The sequence below is a fragment of the Pan paniscus genome, chromosome 6, assembly GCF_029289425.2.
Source record: "Pan paniscus chromosome 6, NHGRI_mPanPan1-v2.0_pri, whole genome shotgun sequence".
NCBI lineage: Eukaryota > Metazoa > Chordata > Mammalia > Primates > Hominidae > Pan > Pan paniscus.
In genome coordinates, this window is record NC_073255.2 from 159,218,470 (window position 1) to 159,242,763 (window position 24,294).

The 24,294-nt window shown below is 38.1% G+C and overlaps 1 protein-coding gene across 11 annotated transcripts in view; it reads right to left on the minus strand.

Moving 5' to 3' along the window:
- The window catches only part of CADPS2 (calcium dependent secretion activator 2), a 566,720-nt gene that overhangs the window by 27,888 nt on the left and 514,538 nt on the right, over positions 1 to 24,294 (minus strand). For 9 of the 11 annotated variants that reach the window (XM_003808627.4, XM_055115340.2, XM_008960697.5 and 6 more), the window contains 2 exons: positions 13,782 to 13,865; positions 13,640 to 13,672 (listed from right to left, as the gene is read on the minus strand). The exons of the other annotated variants lie outside the window; for them this stretch is intronic. In XM_003808627.4, the coding sequence (XP_003808675.1) occupies positions 13,640 to 13,672; positions 13,782 to 13,865 (117 nt within the window). The remainder of the gene's footprint in view (positions 1 to 13,639; positions 13,673 to 13,781; positions 13,866 to 24,294) is intronic. 11 annotated transcript variants of the gene reach the window in all.

Consider the following 24,294-nt stretch of genomic DNA (forward strand, 5'->3'; position numbering starts at 1 on the left):
GACTCATTTGCAAAAGTAAATACTATAAGAAAATTAGGTTAAAGAGGATATGGGTCATTTAACTATTACCATTGCTGGAAAAAACAACTCAAGGTAAACATGTGAGTGATGCTAGGACAGTAGTCACATCTTCTCCCTAAATGAAAGAGAGTTCTTGCCATTTTTTTTTGGAGGGGGCATATTTTATATAACATAATAAAATTGACCATCTCTTAACCAATATATAGTATAGGCAATGAGCATGTCTTACTTATTCCATTTATAAAAATTAATGATTTTTTGTTACAAAGTTATTTCTGTGCAGTAAGAATTACTGCAATCTCTTACTGTTCTTATATTTAGCCTAAAGGTAAATATATACCACATAAATTCAAGGATCCTTTCAACATGACCCTGATACAACAACATTAGCTGTAACTTGAAATAACTATATAAATGTCTTTACTGGTCTCTCCTTCAGTAGCATTCATACACAATGTTGGCTATCTATTTTCAACCTAATGGAGGCAATTTATCAAATTCGTTCCTTCACTATTTCAATAATTCTCATGAGCAATGTTTGAAAGTTTAAACAATTACAACGATAAACAATAAAAAAGCTAGACTGTTTTCTTCTTTGGGTCTAGCAAGATTATACATTGGCTCTTCCAGTGAAGAGGCAGGGTAATTTGTACAAAGATTACTACTATTAATACTTGAAGGAAACTAACTCCTAAGATACATATTTCTCTCTGTGCCTCTCAAACTTTGTCAAAACACTGACAATGAGAACATTCAAAAAACCTGCTGCTGCAGAACGAAAGTGACATGAGAACAATTTTCAATACACAATAGCAAGTTAACTCAGTATCTGAGTTTCAGGCAAGTATCCAGAAACAGGATGCTGTAATGTACAAAATACCAAGGTAGTTGGGTACAGCCCAGTTGAACTGGGAGTTGAAGAACAGACAAATGGGACGCTTGTCTTTACTACTATTTCTCCCAACCCCATTTTTGTTTCCATCTTTTAAAGGCCACTGCTTAGACATTCAGTTCAGTCAGTCACTAGACCTATCAGTCTCAGTGGAAACTAAGTTATGGCCAGGAAGACTGAATAATGACTTTAAACATTTACCATAGACACTACGGTAATTTCTTTTCTGTTTCCTTGATCACTTATAAGATTAGACTATCATGAAACACTGTCCAGGAAGAGTTTATTTTCCACCACCTGAAACTAACACTTTACAGTTTAAGCCTGAAAGAAAACGAAATGCTTTTCCTATTGGCAGATCCAAGGGATATAATACTGAAATGTCTAAGTTGAGACAGTTCCACAACTTTCTAAGGAAATAAAAATCTCTGGCTGAGGATACACTTGATTGTTGTAAAAAATCAAGTGTTTCCTTTTTTTAAAAAAATTGCATTTTCTTCCCTTTTGGCAAATTAAGATCCACTTGCCTAAAAAACAAACCCAGAATTCTTACATTCTTCACTGGAATTATTTCTTCCTTTATCATTGAGCTGTTTACCTATTCTTGAAATTGTGACATATGGGAATTTCACACCTAGTGAATACATTTTCATGTAGCTTGTGGCATGAGTGTATAATCATTAAAAGAATATACACAAGTAAGAGTAACTGCAACAGCTGGTGACATTTACCAATTAGAATTGTAGTTCTTTAAAACACTTTTTCATTTGGTGTATGAAGGGTAATTATCTCTGATAAATTGCTGAAAAAGATGTAATTTTCCTTTTAAACAGTTTCTACATACAGTACAAATGTGTTTGGATAGAAGACATTATCGCTGGTTCAATGCTCCCATGTGCTAAGACTCTGTTTTATTATGGTGGTAAAATTTACACACTGAAAGTCACTGCATCTAATTTGAATCATTATTAAGTGTTATAAGAATATGAAGTTTAGTGAAAATAATAACTAAGTATGCTAGTACATTTTTGTGGGGATTTTTTGGTGTGTACATGAAAACAATGCATATGATTGCATTGTAAAGACAAACTATAACTACACATTCTGATACAAATGCATGACTACCAATTATATCAAAAAAGTGGCCGGTTAAACTTCAACAGCTGTGGATTCAGATAAGTTTTTATTAAGAATATTGTATTCTAGAGAGCTATATTTAGAAATCTCTTCTAAATTGGTAATCATAGTTTTCTTAATATGAGAAAAATAACAAAAACCATATAGTAAGTACTCTATGTATTAAATGCCATTTCGGAGTAAATTATTTTTTTCATACTCCCATTTAAACCTCCAGGATCCTTAGTTCACTACACACTAACTCTTCCATCTTGTTTATTAAGATGGTAATCTCTAAATGAAAATAGTAGTTCCTAAATTACTTTTAATCTCATTCAGAAAATAATAGAATTTGTCTAGCAAAGTTATAGTGAAACAACACAAAAATCTAAAAAATTCCCCCATGAGCACAAAGGGATCAAGAACTATGGGAGGAAATGAAGTATTTTAAGGTGAGTTCCTCTGACACTGTATAAGTAACCAAATACATCAGTGAGTGAATGAGTTTAAGAAAGGGTGCAGACTCCAGCACTTTTTTCCCAAGCGTTAATCACTAGTTAACCTAGCAAGATGAACACGCTGTTTAAAAAGAAGAGAAAAAAATTCCTTGTTAATTATATGCTGCAAACGCTCTTGCTTCCTGCTGCTACATCTAATCCCACAGGTGCAAGTCTTCGCTTTCCCTATTCATGGGTAGATGGGTGCAACACTGCAGTCATTTTTCACGGCAACAGATTTAGACACAGAAGAAGCTGCTTAACCTTCCACTGAAGGTTAACAATACACTACACAAACACTGTCATGGTGCCTATTTAACAAGGAGACAAATTTTTAAATATACTATTCCAGCCTCAAAGCTTAACTAGAAGCTACAGTGTAATTGACTTAATTTAAAAGTGCACTTCTCATAACCTAGAAAAGCTTGCCTTGAAGAAACAATCAAGAGTGGAAGTGTAATATCCTGCGTTATGATTATCTGCTTGCTTTGTAAATGAAATACCTGTGTCTGGCCATTCATTACCATTTGAGAAAAAAGGATCATGTAAGATATAAGACAATAAATAACATGTCTTCGAAATCTGAAATTGTAGTAGGAGCAATTTATATCTCAATTCTGGCATTTAAGATTCAGTAAAAATTTATAATTGATCATAGAACATAGTTCTACAAACATGCAATTTATCTCAGGTATTGTTAAAAACAATATTTTTCTTTCACTATTTAATATATCTTTAATGCTCTGGCATTTATCAATTTCTGTATTTTTATATTTGAATAAAAATCTCCTGAAATTTTTCAAAAGCATTTGAAGTAGTTTAAATAAGTTATATGTTCTCACATAAAAAAGGTTTTTTCATATATTCATGATCATTATGTTGTAAAAAACTAAATACAGTTTGCCAAGTTTTTACAAAGTAGATTATATTGTATTCCCACAGAAAACCAGATGGAAATACACAGAGATTACAGAGCCTTCTAATTACATTTATGCCAACTTAAATATTTAATAAATATGATGGGAAGAGAAACAGTTGATAAAGAGGGGGCTGGATGCAGTGACTTATGTCTATATTCCCAGGGCTTTGGGAGGCTGAGGTGGGAGGATTGCTTGAGGCCAGGGGTTTGAGACCATCCTGGGCAACATGGCAAGACCCTGCCTGTATAAAAAAGTAAAAAATTAGCCAGGCATGGTGGTGCATCCCTGTAGTCCCAGCTGCTTGGGAGTCTGAGGTGGGAGGCTGCGGTGAACTATGATCACACTACTGCCCTCTAGCCTGGGTGACAAAGTGAAACTCTGTCTCTAAAAATAATTTAAAAAGGGGCAGAGAGGAAGAAATTTAAACAACGAACAAGTCACAAATATATGCATTTTAAAAATAGATTTTTAAAAACCATGAATGAAAAAAAATCTCATTGTTATTCCAGACCGGGCGTGGTGATTCATGCCTGTAATCCCAGCACTTTGGGAGGCTGAGGTGGGCAGATCACGAAGTCAGGAGATAGAGACCATCCTGGCTAACACGGTGTGTTACTAAACATTGTCTCTACTAAAAATACAAAAAATTAGCTGGGCATGGTGGCGGGTGCCTGTAGTCCCAGCTACTCGGGAGGCTGAGGCAGGAGAACAGCATGAACCCAGGAGGCAGAGCTTGCAGTGAGCCAAGATTGTGCCACTGCACTCCAGCCTGGGTGACAGAACGAGACTCCGTCTCAAAAAAAAAAGAAAAATTCCAAACTATTATTTCAAGAATGAAGCAGCCAGTTAACTTTTTTTTTTGTTAAATTTAGCAGTATTCAAAATTCTATTAATTATTATATGTTTAGGTAGTTTTGACTCCAAACTGGGAGTAGACAATTCTGAATTAAAAATAATGACACCCACATCCTTTTGAAAACAGCTTTTAGATTTAGAGCATGTAACGTGTGTTTTAAGTACGTACATTTGATTCAATCCCACATTTCTAAGGGGCTGTTCCATTATTGCAGAGTTCTTGTCCTGGATCAGGGTCCTCTGTCTGTTACTTGAGTATAGTTGGTAAAAGGCAGAATCCTACCTTAATGCTATGAAGGTATCTGATATCAGAATCTATTATAATTAATGCTACTAAAACTTAGGTAGTCATATTACTTTTATTCTTAACAGTCACATGAATTTTTCACACTATTTCTTCTAAGTAGTTACATAATTTATACATTTATAGGTCTAGAAACAGTTATGTAGCATTAGTATGTTACATTTTATTGTATCAATGGGGAAAATCCTTTCAAAGAGAAGTTTCTTTTAAATATTAAAATAAATACTGAATGATAGTTTAAGATATTAGCCTGAACTACTCAAGGGGGCAAGTTAATTTTCAATTGAGATCTATGGGTTTACAATGCCTTCCCCATTTGGGACTATGAGGATCAAGTATCTTGCTATTTCTGATCTACGGTTAGATCACTAACATCCCAGAGTTTAGAGGAATAGCTGCTCATACAGTAGCACCAAACACAAAATGTGCTAATGTGTACACTACCTATGAGCTTTATACTATTATATTCATAAGTAGCAATCATAATGATGATGGTTTTAAATCTCTCAGTTCACTAGCCTTTCCCTCATCCACAGTTGTGTCAATTAGAAAATACTACATGAGGACTTGAAGAAGTAAAATTAAAATGCTGCATTATTTCATTTTTAGCTTTTAAAGTTTAGAGGGACTGGGATGGGTTTACTCAGCTCAATTTGGAACGATTCAGATTTTGGCTTAAGTGACGACTCAGGGTGCTAGAATGCCAGTGTCTGGAGGCAGCTCACGGATTTGTCTTACGTAAGAGAGAAAAGCCAGACAGACAAAACACAAAGGAATAAAGAAGCAAAACATTCATCTGGAAAGCACAACACACAACCTCCTCCACTCCTAGACGAGTGAGGCTCTTAATCTGGTCCTGGTGTGCATCCCTCTCTCTAGGTGAATATGTCCCAGTGGGCAAGAGCTCCATTCCCCGAGTTGTCTGGCTCTCATGCTGATGTAAAGCTCCGAGTTTTCAGGTGTGGTTATCTAAGTAGTAAACAACATGAGAAGCAAGGAAGCAAAAGAAGGAAGAGAGAAAACACTAATGTCACTGAACTGACTGATTATACCCTAAAAGCCACCAGTGTGTACTATTCTAAAAGGGAACATAAATGAAAAAATAAAAAGCTAATATTGTTCACTCTGTGGAAGGGAACTGGTTTTTCTTTCGGTAACTGGTCACGTTCTTAAGTAGCGAGCGGGAACTAGGGAGTAATGCATGGGAGCCGGAAGCATCATTCCAGGTAGAAACAATAACAATTTATTGCAACAGTGCTTTACATTTCAAAGCACATTCACGTTAATGTGCTCATCGAATTCTGAATTCTCATAATGAGGGAGGCAGCACAGGGATTATAGGTTGGTGCAGAAGTGATTGTGTTTTTTGCCATTAAAAGTAATGGCAATACTTTTAAATACTAGTATCCTCACTGCATGGGTGGGAAAATGGAAGCCCACAGATCAAACAGCTAGATAGGAGCAAGGTGGAAAATGAACTGAGATCCTCGACCCCATATCAAGTCTGTGCAGTACAGAGGTGGGTAAGAACCACCTTTTGGGGATTTTGAAATGAGAAATCTTTGGCAAGTATCATAAAGATGAGAGAATATTTGAGAGAATTCCTAATGAAGATAAGAGAAAGATTGGCCATCTCCTTTATCTTAGGACAGACCACCAAGATCAGGCATCAGTACGATTAAGCCAATGAAGAGAGACAGTTTCTTCTTCCTTCCTCATTGTTTTGGTCTTTTCTTGGCCACAGTAATCTTTATCGTATCCTCCAAGTCTCTTCAGCTGTTTCACCTTAGCGTCTAGCATAGAGTTGGTATGCAGCGTGTGCGATAATGTTAATAAGACCATTTTAAATAGGGATTTTAAAAATCAACATACATCCCTAAACCCCAAAATGTCCTGTTTAACTAGAATGACAATAGAATAAAATTCCAGAATCAGAGTTGGAAAGAACCTTTAATGTCATCTTGTCCTATTTCCCACATAATGCAGAAATCTTCAGTACCACACCTGGCAAACAGTGGTGCAGCTTTTACTATGTCACCTTTGTAAATAACTTTTTAAAAAAGTTTTGTCTTACACTGATTTCAGTTCTGCTCCAACTTGTTTTTAGTCATTGTTCCTAGTCCTATCTTCTTGACTGATACAGGCTCAGGCTGTTCCTTTTTCCAAACAGGAGCCCTTTACATATTGATCAGGGCTACCTTATCTCTTAGATTTTTTTTTCCCTCTTTCTAGGAACAGTCAGATTTCTTTTTTTTTTTTTTCCTTCATAAGCCACTATTTCCAGATCCCGTTAACTAGCCTGGCTGCTTTCTATAGGAGGAAGTAAAGTAAAAAGAAAATGTTGCCTTGAAAGAATTCAGATGTGACTTGTTCACAATCATACAGATGCGATCAATATGGTATAAGTGAAATGATTATTTCCTACAATGTAGATACTAGATTTTATTGTAATCAATAATAATAATAATGTATGATAATAGCTAGCATTTATTGTGCACTAATTCCATTCTAGGAACTGTGAAAACAGCTTAACATATTCACAATAAGCCTATAAGAGGTGTAATTATATCTCCATTTTACAGAAGAAGAAACTGGTGCCTAAGGTCACACTGATAATAGATGAAGTGATGGAGCAAGGATTCAACCGCCAGCAGTTCGGTTCCTCAGCCTGTACGTAACCCCCCTGTTATGCAGCCTCCATAGATCTATATACCTGATTTTTTCAAAAAGTACTCCATATTATTGTCAAACATGATCTTTTATACAACTTTTTACATACATTTGCTATCAGCTACATCTTACCCACCTTACAGGTGAGCAAAACTTTTTTTTTGGGGGGGAGGGGTTAGTATAATAATTTAAACCTGCAGAATTTGTGGTTCTTAGTATTCCTATCTGCAAAGCTAATATGAACATTTTCATCCTTGTCCTGCATCTAATTTCTGTCAGATCTGAGTTCCCTTCTAAGTTACTGTTGAACAGGACAGACTCACCTAGTCCAGGTCTTGCTTTTTCTTTCTTACTCTTTTTTCAAATGTCTGTTGTCTTTGCCACCATGAGCATTCCAAGGTTCTATGATGGGGCCATAAATTGTATAACTGCCACAGAACTCCTCCCCAAGATAGGGTTGTCTAGCCAAGAGCAATCTATCAAACTATACTGAAGGACACAGTTCGTCATCTAGATCAGAAAGATATCAAGGAGAATCCTACCAACTTCTTTGTGAAGAGGCACGTGCCTGGAATTTATTTCTGTTCAGGACTACACTGAAGCATTTTTCTCCTAAGTATGATTTTTTTTTCATTCATAAAGTGTCATGAGAAGTATACGTTACAAAGATACAAAAGACTATGTTTATTATATTTAAATGGTTTCATTTGGGTCATTTTCTGTTAACTCATACATCTTCAACTGTGCTATAATTATAAGGAATATCTGACAAGTATGTTCTAGGAACATGAATTCCTCCTTTTATGCATAGGAATGCCACTTAACTTCAGTTGTAATTTTCACGTTATAGAATCAATTTATTTATTGCTTTAAAAACATTCCAGCCAGGCATGGTGGCATATGCCTGTAATCCCAGGACTTTGGGATGCCGAGGCAGGCGGATCACCTGAAGTCAGGAGTTTCAGACAGCCTGGCCAACATGGTAAAACCCCATCTCTATTAAAAATACAAAAAATTAGCCAGGTGTGGTTGCACATGCCTGTTTTCCCAGCTACTTTGGAGGCTGAGGCACGAGAATCACTTGAACCCGGGAGGTTGGAGGTTGCAGTGAGCCAAGATCAGGCCACTGCACTCCAGCCTGGGGCACAGAGTGAGGCTGTCTTATTAAAAAAAAAAAAAAAATTCTGACAAGTGACGGTATTATAAGAAGGTATTGCCTTCTTATCCAGAAAATTTTTTCTAGCTCTTTATCTTCTCATCATCTTCCAGGTGGAATTTTTGGGCTCTGTTGTCTCATAGAGAGAACTGGACAAGAACTCACATGGTGACAGAACATTACAGTTAAAAGAACTAATGCAGTTATGTAGCTTATTCACTCATTTTATAGATGACTAGACTGGGGCCACTTAAGTAATGCCCAAGGTCATACAGTTTCAAGGGCACATAGCCAGATAAAATGAATTAACAGTAAGGTATTATTAAGTCCTTGGCCAGTGCTTTTTTCTTTTAATAAACATTTTATTTTAGAAAAATTTTAGATTTACAGAAACACTGTGGAAATATTAGTTTCATATAACCCACACCCAATTTCCCCTATTATTATCATCTTACATTAGTATGGTACATTTTCTACAATTAATGAACATATATTGACACAATATTATTAACTGAAGTGTGAGCTTTATTCAGTTTCCCTTTGTTTTTACCCAATATCCTTTTTCTCTTCCATGATATCATTCAGGATACCACGTTACATTTAGTAATTAGGTCTCCTTGGACTCCTCTTGGTTGTCTCACTTTCTCCTACTTTCCTTCTTTTTGATGATCTTGAAAATTCTGAGGAGTATTCTCAGATATTTTGTAGTGTATCACCTATTGAGATATGTCTGATTTTTTTTGATGATTAGACTGCAGTTACAAGATTTTTAGAGGAAGACCATAGAGGTAAAGTGCCATTTTCATCACATCCTGTCAAAGGCTGATAGTATGATTTATCACTGCAGATGTTGACCTTTGATCAACTGGCTGGGGTAATATTTCTCAAATTTCTCCATTGGAAGTTTATTCTCCCCATCTTCCTTTGCATATTGTACTCTTCGGAAGGAAGTTACTATGTACATCCCACACTTAAGGAGTAGGGATATATGCTCCACCTCCCTGAGAGGGAAGTATCTATATTAATTATTTGGAGTTCTTCTGCATGGGAGAGCTGTCTTTTCTCCCCATTATGTACTTCAATATTTACTTGTATCAGTATGGACCAATGGATATTTATTTTATGCTTTGGATTATAATCCAATATTACTTTACATATTTGCTCGCTCAAATTATTCTAGCTTAGGCCACTGGGAGCTCTTTCCATCATCTGCTGTGTCTCTTTGAAACACAGAGTTTCCAGTTTTGTGTTTTTTGTGAACATCTCCTTTCTGTTGCTACAAGATGCTCCATGTTCATCTTGTATATTTTTCAGCACCAGCCATTTCTCCAATGAGCCCTGGTTCATTTCATTAAAGATTAGAGAACAAATTTGAGTGCTATGTGGGCTTGTTGCTACTGGGGCATCACTGTTTCTAGGCTCTCTGAGCTAACAGGGCAAGAAAATGTATGTGAGCACATTAACGCATGCATATACATATATCTAAAAATACTGTTAAATGTAACCAGCTCTATCTGTACTAAGCTAAAGACAAATTCACACTGATATTTCCAACTCTAATCCATTACAGGATCATTCTAGTCCCCTTCCTTTGCTTGCCTCTAACCTGACTCTAACGGTGAGAAACCTGGCTCCTACCAACCACCATCCATTTACTTAATTGTTCAATTCCAATACACACGTATAGTGGCTTCAAAATTGTTAAACTGTGGAGAAAAACTTTATCAACCAGAGTACAATGCTTATTTGTAAGTTCCATTTCCCCTTATTCTTACAGACTCCACTAATTTCCAAAGTTACTCAGATCAGCACTTTCCTCGCTCCTCTTTCAGTGAGTTTATCTCATACATTCACAATAGAATTATTTTATTATAGTTTCCTTTCCATCCTGGGATTCTATGATCACTTAATTGATTTTTAAATAATTGAATATACTCAAGTTCACTCTTTTTGCTATGAAGTTTGGTTTTGACAAACGCACAGTGTCATGTATCTACCGTTACAATATCATACAGAATAGTTGCTGTGTTCCAAAAAATCCCCTGTATTTGAACAATTCAGCCCTCCCTGACCTTGAACTCATGGCAACCACTAATCTGTTTATAGTCTTTACAGTTTTGCCTTTTGTAGAATGTGATATAAATGGAATCATACAGTATGCAGCCTTTTCCAATTGGCTACTTTTGGCAATATCCATTTAAGATTCATCCATGTCTTCATGTGAGATGGGAGCTCTTTTCTTTTTGCTGAATAGAATTACATTGTATGGACGTACCAATGGTTATTTATACATTGACGTACTACAGGACAATTTTGGTTGATTCCAGTTTGGGTGATTATAAACAAAGTTGTTATGAACATTTGTGCATAGATTTTGGGGTGGACATATGTTTCAAATCAGTTGGACAAGTGCAGAGAACTGTGATTGGTGGGTTACCTAGTAAGGCTATATTTAGCTTTAAAAGAAACTGGCAAACAGTTTTCCAAAGTAGCTGTAGCATTCCTACCAGCAATGAATGAGAGTTCCTGTTGCTCTCTTATCCTCGTCAACATTTTGCTGTTGTCAGTTTGTTTTTGGATTTTGGCCATTCTAACAAGTACATAGTGGTATCTTCTTTTAATTTGCATTTTCCTAATGACAAATGATATTGAGCATTTTTTCATAAGCTTACTTGGTATCTGCATATCTTTCTTGTTGCAGTGCCTGTTTGGATCTTTTGCCCATTTAAAAAGTTTGGTTGTTTTCATATTGTTGAATATTAAGGGTTTTAGAACACTTTGGATACAAGTCCTTTATCAGATATGTGTTTTGTAAATATTTCTTCCCATTTGTGGCTTTTCTTTCTCTTAACAGTGAATAAGAGTATACTTATCAATTTTTAAGTTCAATTTATCAATTTTTTTTCTTTCATGAATTATGTGGGGTTGTATCTAAAAACTCATCACCAAATCCAAGGCCATATATATTTTATCTTATATTTTCTTCTTGAAGTTGTATAGTTCTGCATTGTATGTGGGTCTAGGTCTGTTTTCAGTTAATTTTTGTGAAAGGTGAGCCAGCGCTCTTTTTCTCATGAGACTCTCTTAAGAGACAGCTTCAGAGAGGCATACTTGCTGGAGTTTGAGTATAAAAAAGAATAACGGCCAACAAGACCTTACAGCTTTTAAAGTTAATATTCACAGGCATCAACAATAGAAGTGTAATGTCCATAACTGAAGAAGGAATTCATCACTTTGTAATCTGCCATGGTCAAACCACATCTATGGTATAGTATGTTCTGCTCCAGGGGGCAACTTGATTTAATGCTGACACTGATAAGCTAGAATTCCTCTAGGTTAGTAACTGGCATGATGAAGAGTCTGGATATGATTGCCATAGAAGTGTGCATAATGATATGTCTGTTTCCCTATGTCTTTTGTCTTTAATATTGTGAACCATTTGAGGGCAAGAAATGTACATCTCATCATGTATGTCCAGGATCTAGCACTTAGTATGTGCTAAATAAATATTTAAGTAGTGGGTTTAGTGAATAAATTGAGAATGTTTAATCTAGAAAATAAGCGTTCCTCAGACAACATATGCCTGTGAATAGCCACCACACCTCCTGGGAAGAGGAGGCATGAAAATTGTCATTAAATATGCAAAGAGCTATCATGCAGAAGAGAGATTAGAACGAGGATTAATGGGTAAAATTCACAAAGATACAGAATTTCAACTCATAATACTTAAGAGTAGGCTGCCATATGGTCATCCTGTAACCACTGAAATAATTAAACAGCGCCCAAGTGAATCTTTGTAAGGGATGTTAGAGAGGGGTTACTTGCACTGAGAAGGGAAGTAAACGAACCATTTTCTGTCTCCTTCAACTCTGAAATTCTATGGAGAGAATAAACTAGTATAGGGCCAATTAAAAATCTCAAAATCTCTAAGAACATGAATAATTTTGGTGTCACAGTCCATTTGTAATTCAAAATCAAACAAAAACTATGTGTGTTACAAAGTCCAATGTGATATATACAAGATTATTTGTGCCTTCCTTTTTAAGATATCAAACATAAAATCTCCCCTTAATTCTCCCCTTCATGCTGCTGCTTTGTGGGGCTCTACATATGTGATTTTTTTCTACTTATGGTCCAGCACTGATTCCTTGATTCTAGGTACAGGACGAGGAGGGTATGAAGACTTCTTTGGGAAACATTTGTAAAATAAAAAGTCCAGTTCCAAAGAAACCCCATGCAAAGGTAGAAAAGTCCAGGGCCTTCTCATTTAAAATACTCATTTATAACTACAGCAGCAATAAAGCCAGAGACAAAATGTGGTGGTGCATCCTAAAAATAAGAGCTATCTACAACTGATACATAAAGCTTGCCAGCACTCAAAACTGCTACCATTTCTAATGGCAATGTAGAGATATAATGTTCTTCAAATACAAAGAGAGAATTTATATTCCATCTAGTCTTAAATCTTAATTTATTTTTCATTGTGCTATAATTCTAATTCTTTGAAAATTGACATATATGCCAAAATAAATGATTAAACAGAACACCTTAGGCCTTGATCATATAGGTGATAATAGAATTTAAATCAAAAACTAATTTGGTATGATGATTAGCTTAAAAATGCTGCACAACTTGTTGGTTATGTTTACCATGTGAACGTTCTCATTGTAGCTAAGTCAGTTTCATGATTTCTGTTCATGGAATCTAAATTTTGGAACAAATTTATGAGTTATTTCCCAAGAATTCTATGAAACAACAAATGTTAAAATAAGTAACTACTGATTTATATAACACTTGTGTATTTAGAAAACTAATTCTTTAACTGGTTCATCTTTATCATTATTTTACCTTCTATAAGAAACCCATTACAGCTTTCATAGAAAGGGGAGGAAAAGCGAGCAGTTTTTCTATAAATAGTGTGAGGCATTTTTCTACCCCATCCTAGAGTGCTATAACTTCCCTCTGCAACTCAGGTGATATGTTCTTATGATGAACTGATCTCCTTAAGAGTTTCTGAGCTACAACAGAAAAAGTCAACGAAATAATCTTGCTATGTCTTGTTATGAAGGTTAGTGCTTGCTTAAGGAAAATAAACTACTCCCTAAGGGAATGGCACTGGTTTAAAGATTTGAAATAAACCCATGATGAACTGCAATTTTTTAAAAAATAATTCCATACAGTTTTAAAAAGCAGATAAAAAATACTTACTGGAACATCAACATATTTTGCAGCTGCTTTCACCTTAAGTGTGAAAGAAAGAGATAATTATGAGAATTATTTTTTTAACTGCCATATAAGTACTATGACAACAGTTAAAAGACCACAGAAGAGAACTCATTCAAATACTTACAGTGAATGACAGAATGGATGAAAAGAAAGTGCCTTCATCATACCTTGACAGCTTAGACAACACGCCTTCCAACACTGAAACAAACTATAATACAGTTATAGTGAGTATTTAGAATGTTACTATGCATACAAACTAATAGCAGGACAAACAATTCCTGAATCAATTTCTTCCATGGCACAAAAATTCACAATGAATGAAGTGACAGCTGAGGTCAGACTAACTTGTGATGTTTACTCTTTCATTCTGAACATGAACTCTACCGTCCTTTCCTTTCCCATGGCTGGAAATAATACACTTTTTTTTTTAAATGAGATGGAGGCTTGCTCTGTCACCCAGGCTGGAGTGCAGTGGCGTGATCTTGGCTCACTGCAACCTCCACCTCCCGAGTCCAACCTATTCTCCTGCCTCAGCCTCCCGAGTAGCTGGAACTACAGGCGTCCGCCACCACGCCTGGCTAATTTTTGTATTTTTAGTAGAGACGGGGTTTTACCATATTGGCCAGGCTGGTCTCAAACTCCTGACCTTGTGATCCACCCGCCTTGGCCTCCCAAAGTACTGGGATTACAGGTGTGAGCCACTGTGTCTGGCCAATAATACACAATTTTTTAAAAAATAAAAGATAATGTGTCATAGGAATCTAGTCACTATACGTATGAGACCACTGAAGCCATTCATAAATAATCTTAGGTCCATGAGATTTTTCCTTAAAACATTTTTCAACTTCAATGTGGACGTTAAGAAACAATGGCAGGCAAGCTTAATCAGATTCCTTTCTATTTTATATTACTTGCCATCCTTCAACTTTTTCTACATCTACACAGGAGGTTGAATATAAAAGAACAGATAATGGGCCAGGCAGGGTGGCTCATGCCTGTAATTCCAGCACCTTGGGAGGCCAAGGTGGGCGGATCGCCTGAGGTCAGGAGTTCGAGACCAGCCTGACCAACATGGAGAAACCCCGTCTCTACTAAAAGTACAAAATCAGCAGGGCATGGTGGCTCATATCTGTAATCTTAGCTACTCGGGAGGCTGAGGCAGGAGAATTGCCTGGGAGGCAGAGGTTGTGGTGAGCTGAGATCATGCCATTGCACTCCAGCCTGGGTGACAAGAGCAAAACTCCGCCTTAAAAAAGAAAAACAAAAACAAAAACAAAAAACCAACAAACAAACAAACAAAAAATGAACAGATAATGAAAGGGAGGTGGTGTAACATATGAGCTCTTGTAACTATGACACAATGGCTGACATTAGTTAACAAGCATTTACCAGGCAGTTCTAATTGGCACATATAAGGATCATCCCCGCTTCCCAAAGCTTACGTAGCAGTTACAGAGAGAAAACAGATACACACTGCAGAGTACAATGGAAAAGAGCACTGGACTCAGAATGTATATCCCAATTCCATCACTCAGTAGAATGCAAGCTCAGTTTGACCACCTTACTTCTCAGGCTTCCTCCATCAGTTAAATGGATTAGGGTGAGGGGGGTAGGATGTGGAATTCAAATTAGTCTCAAAAGTGGTTTACATTTCTAAAACTTTGTATTTCTATGAAATAAAAAAACACATACACTATAATACAGTAAAAATGTGAAGCATTTTACTTTATTTAGCATGAAAATAGATGAATAAGAGATCTTAAGAATGACATACTGCCCTACATCTCTCCTCCTTAGAACTAAAATAATATGAACTATTGACACATTATAGATTCCCAAAGGGAAAATGCTGACAAGGTTTTTTCAATAGGAAAAGGGAAATTAACGAAGACTGGTTTTTGTTCACATAGCAGCTTCTTCAACAAAGTGATAATAGTTCTAGGGACACAGCTTATTGGTCTCTGGTGACCAGATAACTCGCTGTGAGTGCATAGGAGATAATCTTTTCTTTATGGCTGATCAATTACTGCAAAATAGTTTATGCAAAAGAAACAAAAACTTCCCTATAGGTTTCTCCATCGCATCATTTGCGACATGATGTAAGAACACAGAAACAAAACCATGCAGACTGACTGTGAACTATAAGTGCATTTTTAAAGAATGAGAATAACGTATGCTTGGGTAGCTATCCTAAAGGATGCCTAGGGAAAAAAAATCCACCCACAAAATTGCGAATTGCTCACATGTAGAAGTTAATTTAGCACTTTCTTCCTGCCTGTTAGGATTTCTTACCAATCATGACTGGCTAACTCAACTTGATGTAGTTTGCAAGGACCCAGAAGACGAATACTCTAGGGTTATGTCAGACCAGGGAAAGGGAATTCCAAACTTAATGGCCCTCTGTGGAAAATGCCTCATCTCTTGTAACTCAAATCTTGGAGCAAGTGTGTGCTGGGTGATCTCATTTGCCACGAGGACAGTGGCAATTGCTATGGTTACTAGACAGCTTGAACCATGGAGGCTGTAGCCCAGTACCTGATTCTTGGTGCTTGCTAGTGAGTCTGTGCATACACACATGTGTGTTGCTGAGGGACAAAGCAAGATAGAGGCAGGAAGCCTGTTGATGAATTTGCTGAGGGACAAAGCAAGATAGAGGCAGGAAGCCTGTTGATGAATTTACATCTTGGCTCAAGTTGCAGCTCTGCCGCTGTCTGGCTACGAGATAAACGTCAAGTCATTTTGCTTCTCTCTCTTCATTGTACTTCTCAGTAAAGTGGGGAAAAGGACAGCTATCCTGCCCACCTTACAAGAATGGTCTGAAGATCAGTGGAGGTAATTTATGTGAAAGAACTGTGAAAATGGCCAAACACTAAAGAAATGTAAAGAATTAATATTATCCATATGATTAGCAAAATCACTATCTGTGTCTAAAAACCTGAATACATTAAGTCACAAGTTAATGGGGGCTGCCTTAGAATTACTTAGTGACAAAGAGGAATGAGTTTGGTCCTTAAGCTAATGGGTCTAATTCAATTAAATCTATGGGGCTTCTATGGAGGTAGAATAGAGCTGAGGCTGTAAGTCAGAAAACCACTGGGATTCTGCCTGTTTCAAGGTTATTTGGCAGACGGCAGAAGGAGGAAGGCTTTAAACACAGGTAGTTGCTCCAAAGCCCATGCTCTTTACCCATCATGCTACAGAACTGTAAGAATTAAGTGATACGCCGTATGCAATGTGCCCAGCATATAAATACTCAAGGGTTCAGGTGTGGTGGCTCACACTTGTAATCCCAGCACTTTGGGAAGCCAAGGCAGGAGTATTGCTTGAGTCTAGGAGTTCAAGACCAGCCTGGACAACATAGCAAGATCCTGTCTCTACAAAAAAAAAATTAAAAAAATTGGCTGGGCATGGTGGCGTGTGCCTGTAGCTTCTCAGGAAGCTGAGGTGGGAGGATTGCTTGTGCCCAGGAGTTCAAGGCTAAACTGAACAATGATTGTGCCACTGCACTCCATCCTGGATGACAAAGGAAGACCCTGTCTCAAGTTAAAAAAAAAAAAAAAAAAGAGCTTGGCCAGGTGCCGTGGCTCACAGCTGAAATCCCAGCACTTTGGGAGGCTGAGGTGGGTGGATCACGAGGTCAGGAGATCGAGACCATCCTGGCTAACACAGTGAAACCTCATCTCTACTAAAAATACAAAAAAATTAGCCGGGTATGGTGGCAGGTGCCTATAGTCTCAGCTACTCAGGAGACTGAGGCAGGAGAATGGTGTGAACCCGGGAGGTGGAGCTTGCAGTGAGCCGAGATTGTGCCACTGCACTCCAGCCTGGGCAACAGAGTGAGACTCCATCTCAAAAAAAAAAAAAAAAAAAGAGCTCAATAAGTGTCATTTTGTTTTAATTATTAGTGAGTACCTAGGATAAGACATACAAAAACACAACAGTCTTAGACCTTTCCCTTTGGGAAATACAAACTAGTGGGAGAGATAGACATGAACATAACTGCACATGACACAAGGCAGAAGTGTTATGGGCAGTGTAGACAGTAAGCAGTATAGCTGAAACCAGAAGAAGGAAATAATGTCTTTGACTACAGGATATGGGGTCAGCTTCACTTATGAGTTGGCATAGGAGCTGAGCCAAAGGATAGCAGAGATAGAGTGGCTAAAATGACTCTCTGGGAAGGTTGCTGGCAAATGCATTTAGGGCAGAAGTTTCTCCATGTGGCATCTGGCAGCCTGTCTGGCTCATCTTCTTCAGAGCACGAAGCAGCATTGGCTTATATACAAGTTAGTCCTAGGTGTGAACCTGTGGTCTGCTGCATTCATGTCTCAGCATTCTTTGTCTCCATTTCAAAAGTAGTGGAGAGTCTTTCCTCAGCTTCCTCCCTATCCCTAAAGGTCCCTGGGGAGGCTCAGTACAGCTGGGAATCTAAGTGCTTACATGGCAGTGAGCAGCGACAGCACCTGTGGGATTAACCAGCTGAGGTGTACAGTTCCTACAGGAAAGTTTTCTTTGTAAGATTTTTGTTGAGGCACACCTAGTAGAAGAGCTACCTTAAAAATCAAACTCTATTATAAACATCAAGATTGACTAGTAACGATATACCTTCCACCTGGCTTTTAATTGCATAAAACAGCAAGATTCCAAAGAAACCCAGTTAAATGTTGGGTTTAGTTGCTGCATCTTTAACTGCTTCCTGTGAACTTTCTCTGTACAGCTCAGGGAGTATATAAACACTTATGGGTTTGCCTTTGTGCTGTCTGTTCTCCTGAGGGTGTCGGGTCGGAATGAAACACTATAATCTCTTTGTTGCCTTGCTCTTTATTACTGATGCCATTAACTGGGCTTGTTTGAAAAATATTTAACACCTAAAGTCTGCCTGGGTAATTACTGACTTTGTCTCATGAAACTCTTGGAAGTGACTGGTAGAAGGAAACATGAAGAGTGCTTCAAGGCATGTGCATTTACATTTCTTGTTGATTTTGACAGCATATAAGATTCATATGGAAGGTAGAACCATAAACTCTAAGTGACGGGAGGATTCCGGCTAGGGTTCAAAACGCACAGTTCTTGCATTTTTAGCTGTGACACTTCATGAAATAAACAAGGAATATTTGCATCATTTACACTGCACGTTATAAAATCTTCCACAGAAAACACAAACATCCCTAGTATGGCTGATAATGAAAAACTAAGTGTTTTCTGTGGGGGAGGATGGGATAGCTGTTTTTTTTTTTGTTGTTGTTGTTAAGATCAGGACTAACTAGTATTGTTAAAAATCTGCACATGTACTCCATGAATTTAGTTAAAAAACTTTTAAAAATTAAAAATAAACTTGTTTTAGTAACATATTCTTAAAAAATGTGAACACAGTACCAGAATATCATGAACTAGGAGAAAATAGGTTGTCTTCCCTAAATCAGAATGTTAATATATAATAATAAAATAATACGAGGTGGCCAGGTGTGGTGGCTGACACCTGTAATCCCAGCACTTTGGGAGGCTGAGGTGGGTGAATCACGAGGTCAGGCATTCGAGACCAGCCTGGCCAACATAGTGAAACCCCATCTCTACTAAAAAAAAAAAAAATCACCCAGGCATGGTGGCGGGCGCCTGAAATCCCAGCTACTCAGGAGGCTGAGGCAGGAGAATCGCTTGAACCTGGGAGATGGAGGTTGAAGTGAGTCGAGATTGCGCCACTGCACTCCAGCCCGGGCAACAGTGCAAGACTCCATCTCAAAAATATATATATACACACACACACACACACACACACACACACACACATATACATACACACATATGTATATATATACGTATACATATATATACACACATATATATACACACATATATGTATAATAACACAATTGTCTCTTTCCCATCCTCCTTCTGTGAATCCAGCTGAGAAACTACTTATTTGAAGCTTTATTCCAACTGACTCCTAAAAGGTCTTACCAGATCCTGCACATCTATAGGAAGGAGGGAGAATGTTTGACAGCAGGTATTTATTCATAACATACCTTGTTCTGCAAAGTATCTAGGACAACTTCTAAAACAGCACACCTAGACCAGATGTTGGTGAATTCACCACACTGTTTTCTCTCACTCTTCCTTTCATTGTTCCTCCACAAATAAAGTGAACTATTTTACTTTGCATTCTCTCTCTGCTAAAGGCTCCTAATATCGTATGCTATTCCTTTTGGGCACATACTTGGATTTTAACAGATGCCTTCTGAATATATGGCCTTGATCCAAACAAGTAAATTGAGTAAGTTTAATGCAATTAATTTCACCAGGCTAAATTAACAAGAAACTTTAATTACATAATCTAGGCAGTCAGATCAGATTTATCTTCTATCTATCCTATTCTTAAGAGAAATCCAGGGGAAAATATTCTAAGTTACGAGAGAGAGAAAGAGAGAGAGAGAGAGAATGTATATATACCTGTATATCTGTATCAATATAGTTGTGGGAAAAGTGTATATTATTTCCTAAATCCTTTTTTTTGCAATAATTGAGAATCTAGGAAGTTGGATATTACAGAAATGATCTTTTAATTCATACCCAGAATTGATGGAGGCCCTGTTCAGCAGTGCTTTCTGAGAGTTGTCATTTTTTTCACTCTTGGCTCTGTTAACCATATTCTAAACCTTCTCCCAGTTTTTTTTGTTTGTTTGTTTGTTTGTTTGTTTTTAAGACAGTCTTACTTTGTCACCCAGGCTGGAGTGCAACGGCGTGATCTCAGTTCACTGCAATCTCTGCCTCCTGAGTGCAAGTGATTCTTGTGCCTCAGCTTCCTGAGTAGCTAGGTTTATAGGCATGTGCAACCATGCCCAGCTAATTTTTTTTTTTTTTTTTTTTTTTTTTTTTTTGCTTAAAACAACAAAAGTTTATTATGGTATAGTTCTGTAGTTCAGAAGTCTAACAAAGGCTTCACTGGGCTAAAATTCAAGTGTCAATAGGGTTGAGTTCCTTTCTGGAGGCTCTAGGGGAGAATTTGTTTTCTTCACTTTTCTAGCTTCTTGCCTGCATTCATGGTTCATGGTCTCCATCCTCCATCTTCAAAGCTGGCAACATAGCATCTCTCTAACACTGCTTTTGCCATCTCATCTTTTTCTCTGACTCTTTTCTTTTGCCACCTCCTTCCCCTTTTAAATACCTTGTGATTACATTGGGCTCACCTGAATAATTGAGTTATCTCACAGGGTTTTGCCATGTTGGCCAGGCTGGTCTCGAACTCCTGACCTCAAGTGATCTGCCTACCTAGACCACCCAACGTACTGGGATTACAAGTGTGAGCCACTGCACCCAGCCTTGGCATTCTCATTGCTATATATAATGTATCCCATTTTCATCTACCTGACTTAGAGTTGCCCCACCTGGTTACTCTAGCTGGACTCTACAAGCTGGTCTCACAGAATGTATGCATGGAGGGACCCACAGGCTGGCTGGTACAACCCAGATATAAAAGGGACACAAGAGGACTGGAGGTGAAGCTATCACTCTTTCCCTCCCTGGTCTTGCTGAGTTCTGCATGGTGTTGTGGAGAGATCATAGGCTTAGGGACCACAGGGGCCAAATCCTGGCTCTGCTGACATCTATTGTGTGGTCTTGGGCCTCTGTTTCCTCATCTGTGAACAGGGAGACTGGACTGGTGACCAGTCCTGCCTTGAAACATGAGGCCACCCAGGTAGGGCCCCAGGCCTCCTTTCCCTTCTTAATCAGACTGACATCAATGCTTTGAGTGGTGTTATATTTTGCAGTGCTAATATACATTTGAGACATTAATATATTTTATAAACATTTTTAAAGCATATAAAAATGTATCTTAAAACTATAAAAATGTTTGAAAAGTCCCTAGTAGATGACCTCAGGACTCTTCCAAGTCCAGCATTCCGTGTGCTATGAGTTTCTAGAGCCTGGAGACAACAGATGCAGGCCACCAGCAGGCTCCATGCAGATATGTGCGTAGGACTTTTGTTCTAGATTGAGAAAAGGCTGTCAGTTTTTAAAAAACCCAATACCCCCACTTTTTTTGATGAGGAAAATAAGTCATGTGAGGACACCCAGCTGGTAACATAAGAAAATGGGACTAGAATCCAACTTTTCTGATGATCCCACACTTCGGTTGGTTTAATTTTAATATAAAGTGGCAATAAATATGACATTTCTTATACCCTTTCCTTGGTAAGATTTAATGCTCCTATTTTTTTTCCCTTGGTAAAAATTATTGAAGTCTTTCTGGCTAGAAGAATTTTTGTTTCCCCCCCCCTTTTTTTTTTTTTTTTTGAGACGGAGTCTCGCTCTGTCACCCAGGCTGGAGTGCAGTGGCGCCATCTCGGCTCACTGCAAGCTCCGCCTCCTGGGTTCATGCCATTCTCCTGCCTCAGCCTCCCGGTAGCTGGGACTACATGTGCCCGCCACCATGCCCGGCTAATTTTTTGTATTTTTTAGTAGAAACAGGGTTTCAGCGTGTTAGCCAGGATGGTCTCGATCTCCTGACCTCGTGATCCGCCTGCCTCAGCCTCCCAAAGTGCTGGGATTACAGGCGTAAGCCACTGCGCCCAGTCTTCCCCTTTCTTTTAAGGTTACTTTCCCTCTTTTCCATAGGTGTTCCAGTTACAGCACCTTGGCCTGAGAACAGTGGCTGCTGATACAGTCCTTTTTTCAATTGTTGAAATCTTATAATCACATCAATATTTTGACCCCATATCCCTCCTCTGAGCTCCAGACCCAAATAGTTAATATCCTCCTTGACATCTCCTCCCTCAGGTGTCTCAAAGGCAGCTCAATCTCAACATGTCCAATACTGACATCATGGTCTTTCTCTCCAAATCTGTTTCTCTTCCAGGACAGCCTGCATCTAGGAATGATACTAACATTCAGGCCATAAACCTAAGAGTACTCCTTACTATTTCCCTTTTCATTGTATATCTGAAATGTCTTTGGATTAGTTCAACAGAGACCAAGTAACAGCTTCTACACTATCCCCTCTCCAATCTGTTTGCTACAGGCAGTCAGATGAATCTTCTTATAATGCAAATCTGATTAATTCCCTACCCACACTCTCCAACCTTTCAGTGACTTCCCATTGCTCTTGGGATAAAGACTTTAAGCTCCTTAGTACTTCCTACAAGCTTCTGCTCACTTCTGCAGCCTCATCTTGCTCCAGGCCCTGGTTTCTGCAGTTTCTCTTACTTAAATGGTCCTTTCATCTCTCTTCTCCTGGTTAACTCTTTCATTCTTAGGAACTCAGCTCAAGCTTCACTTGCTTGGGAAAACTTTTCCTGTCCTCCCTGACTAAATGAGTTACTCGGTCACAGATTATCCTACATGACACATTTGTATGGCTTGCATTTAATGTTTGTTAGTGTGTCTCCTCCAAGGGTTAGCAAACTCCTTGAGGGCAGGGACCCTGCTGTTTTGCTTAGCACTGTATCCCTGCCATTGAGCATACTTTCTGGCACAGAGCTGCATCCTGAAACTCTACATTGCCTCATGGCTGTGAATTTCAATCCTTTTTAAAAAATGAATATTGCCCTTTTTCATTTGGGGCAGAGTCACAGTATATAATTTTATGCAAAGTACTTTATGTTCTAGGTTAGAGACAAGAACTGGAGTATTGATGCCAGAGCACATTTCTTTAGCATTTTCCAGATTTACTTTCATCTATTGGATTATATGACAAGCAGTGTACAAAGAATAATAGATAAAGAGGATTCAGAGACACACACATAACCATGAAGAAATGGCAGAGAAAGTGGGCACAGAGGGCACTGGGTAAGGAGAGGGCTAAATTTGCTTAGGAAGATGTAAGATGTCTTCTAGAAAGGAGAGCAATCCAAGACTTTTCTGGTTGAATTATCAGAAGAAAGCAAAAAAGGGCTCTTCAAGTAGGGGGCAGAATGTGAAAAGGCACAAGGGTCTGGAAAAACTATGAAACCAATAGAACTTTGGAATAGCTAGAGTTTAAGATGTGGGAGAGTGTGTTATGGGGACAGGAGCAATTATACTGTGAAGGGACTTGTAGGTGATGCTAAAAAGTTTTTCTTGTGGGTCAACCTTTCACAAACTATATTCTAAGGAATATTAATTCCTGCAAGATATTATTAGGAATTCCAGAATAAAGGGCCCCAGGACAGGTTAAGTGTAGGAACACTGCACTCTCAAACACTACATCCTGAACTACAAGGAATACAGTGTTCCCCAAATGGGTTAGTTACCTCATCTCATGGGACATCAACAAAACTCAAGTACAAGGTGTCCTGAGACACAATTTAGGAAATGATGGCACAGGGAGTAAGGAATGCCTACAACATATGAAGCATCGGCAATAAATGGTCAAATCTGTATTTTGGAAAGATACTCTGGCTTCAGGGCTGTATTAGTCTGTTCACACACTGCTATGAAGAAACACCTGAGACTCGGTAATTTATAAAGGCAAGAAGTTTAATTGACTTCTAGTTCTGCATTGCTGGGGAGGCCTTAGGAAACTTACAATCATGGCGGAAGGCAAAGGAAAAGCAGGCATCTTCTTCACAGGGCAGCAGGATGGAGTGAGTGCAAGCAGGGGAAATGCCAGATGCTTATAAAACCATCAGATCTTGTGAGACTCACTCACTATCATGAGAATA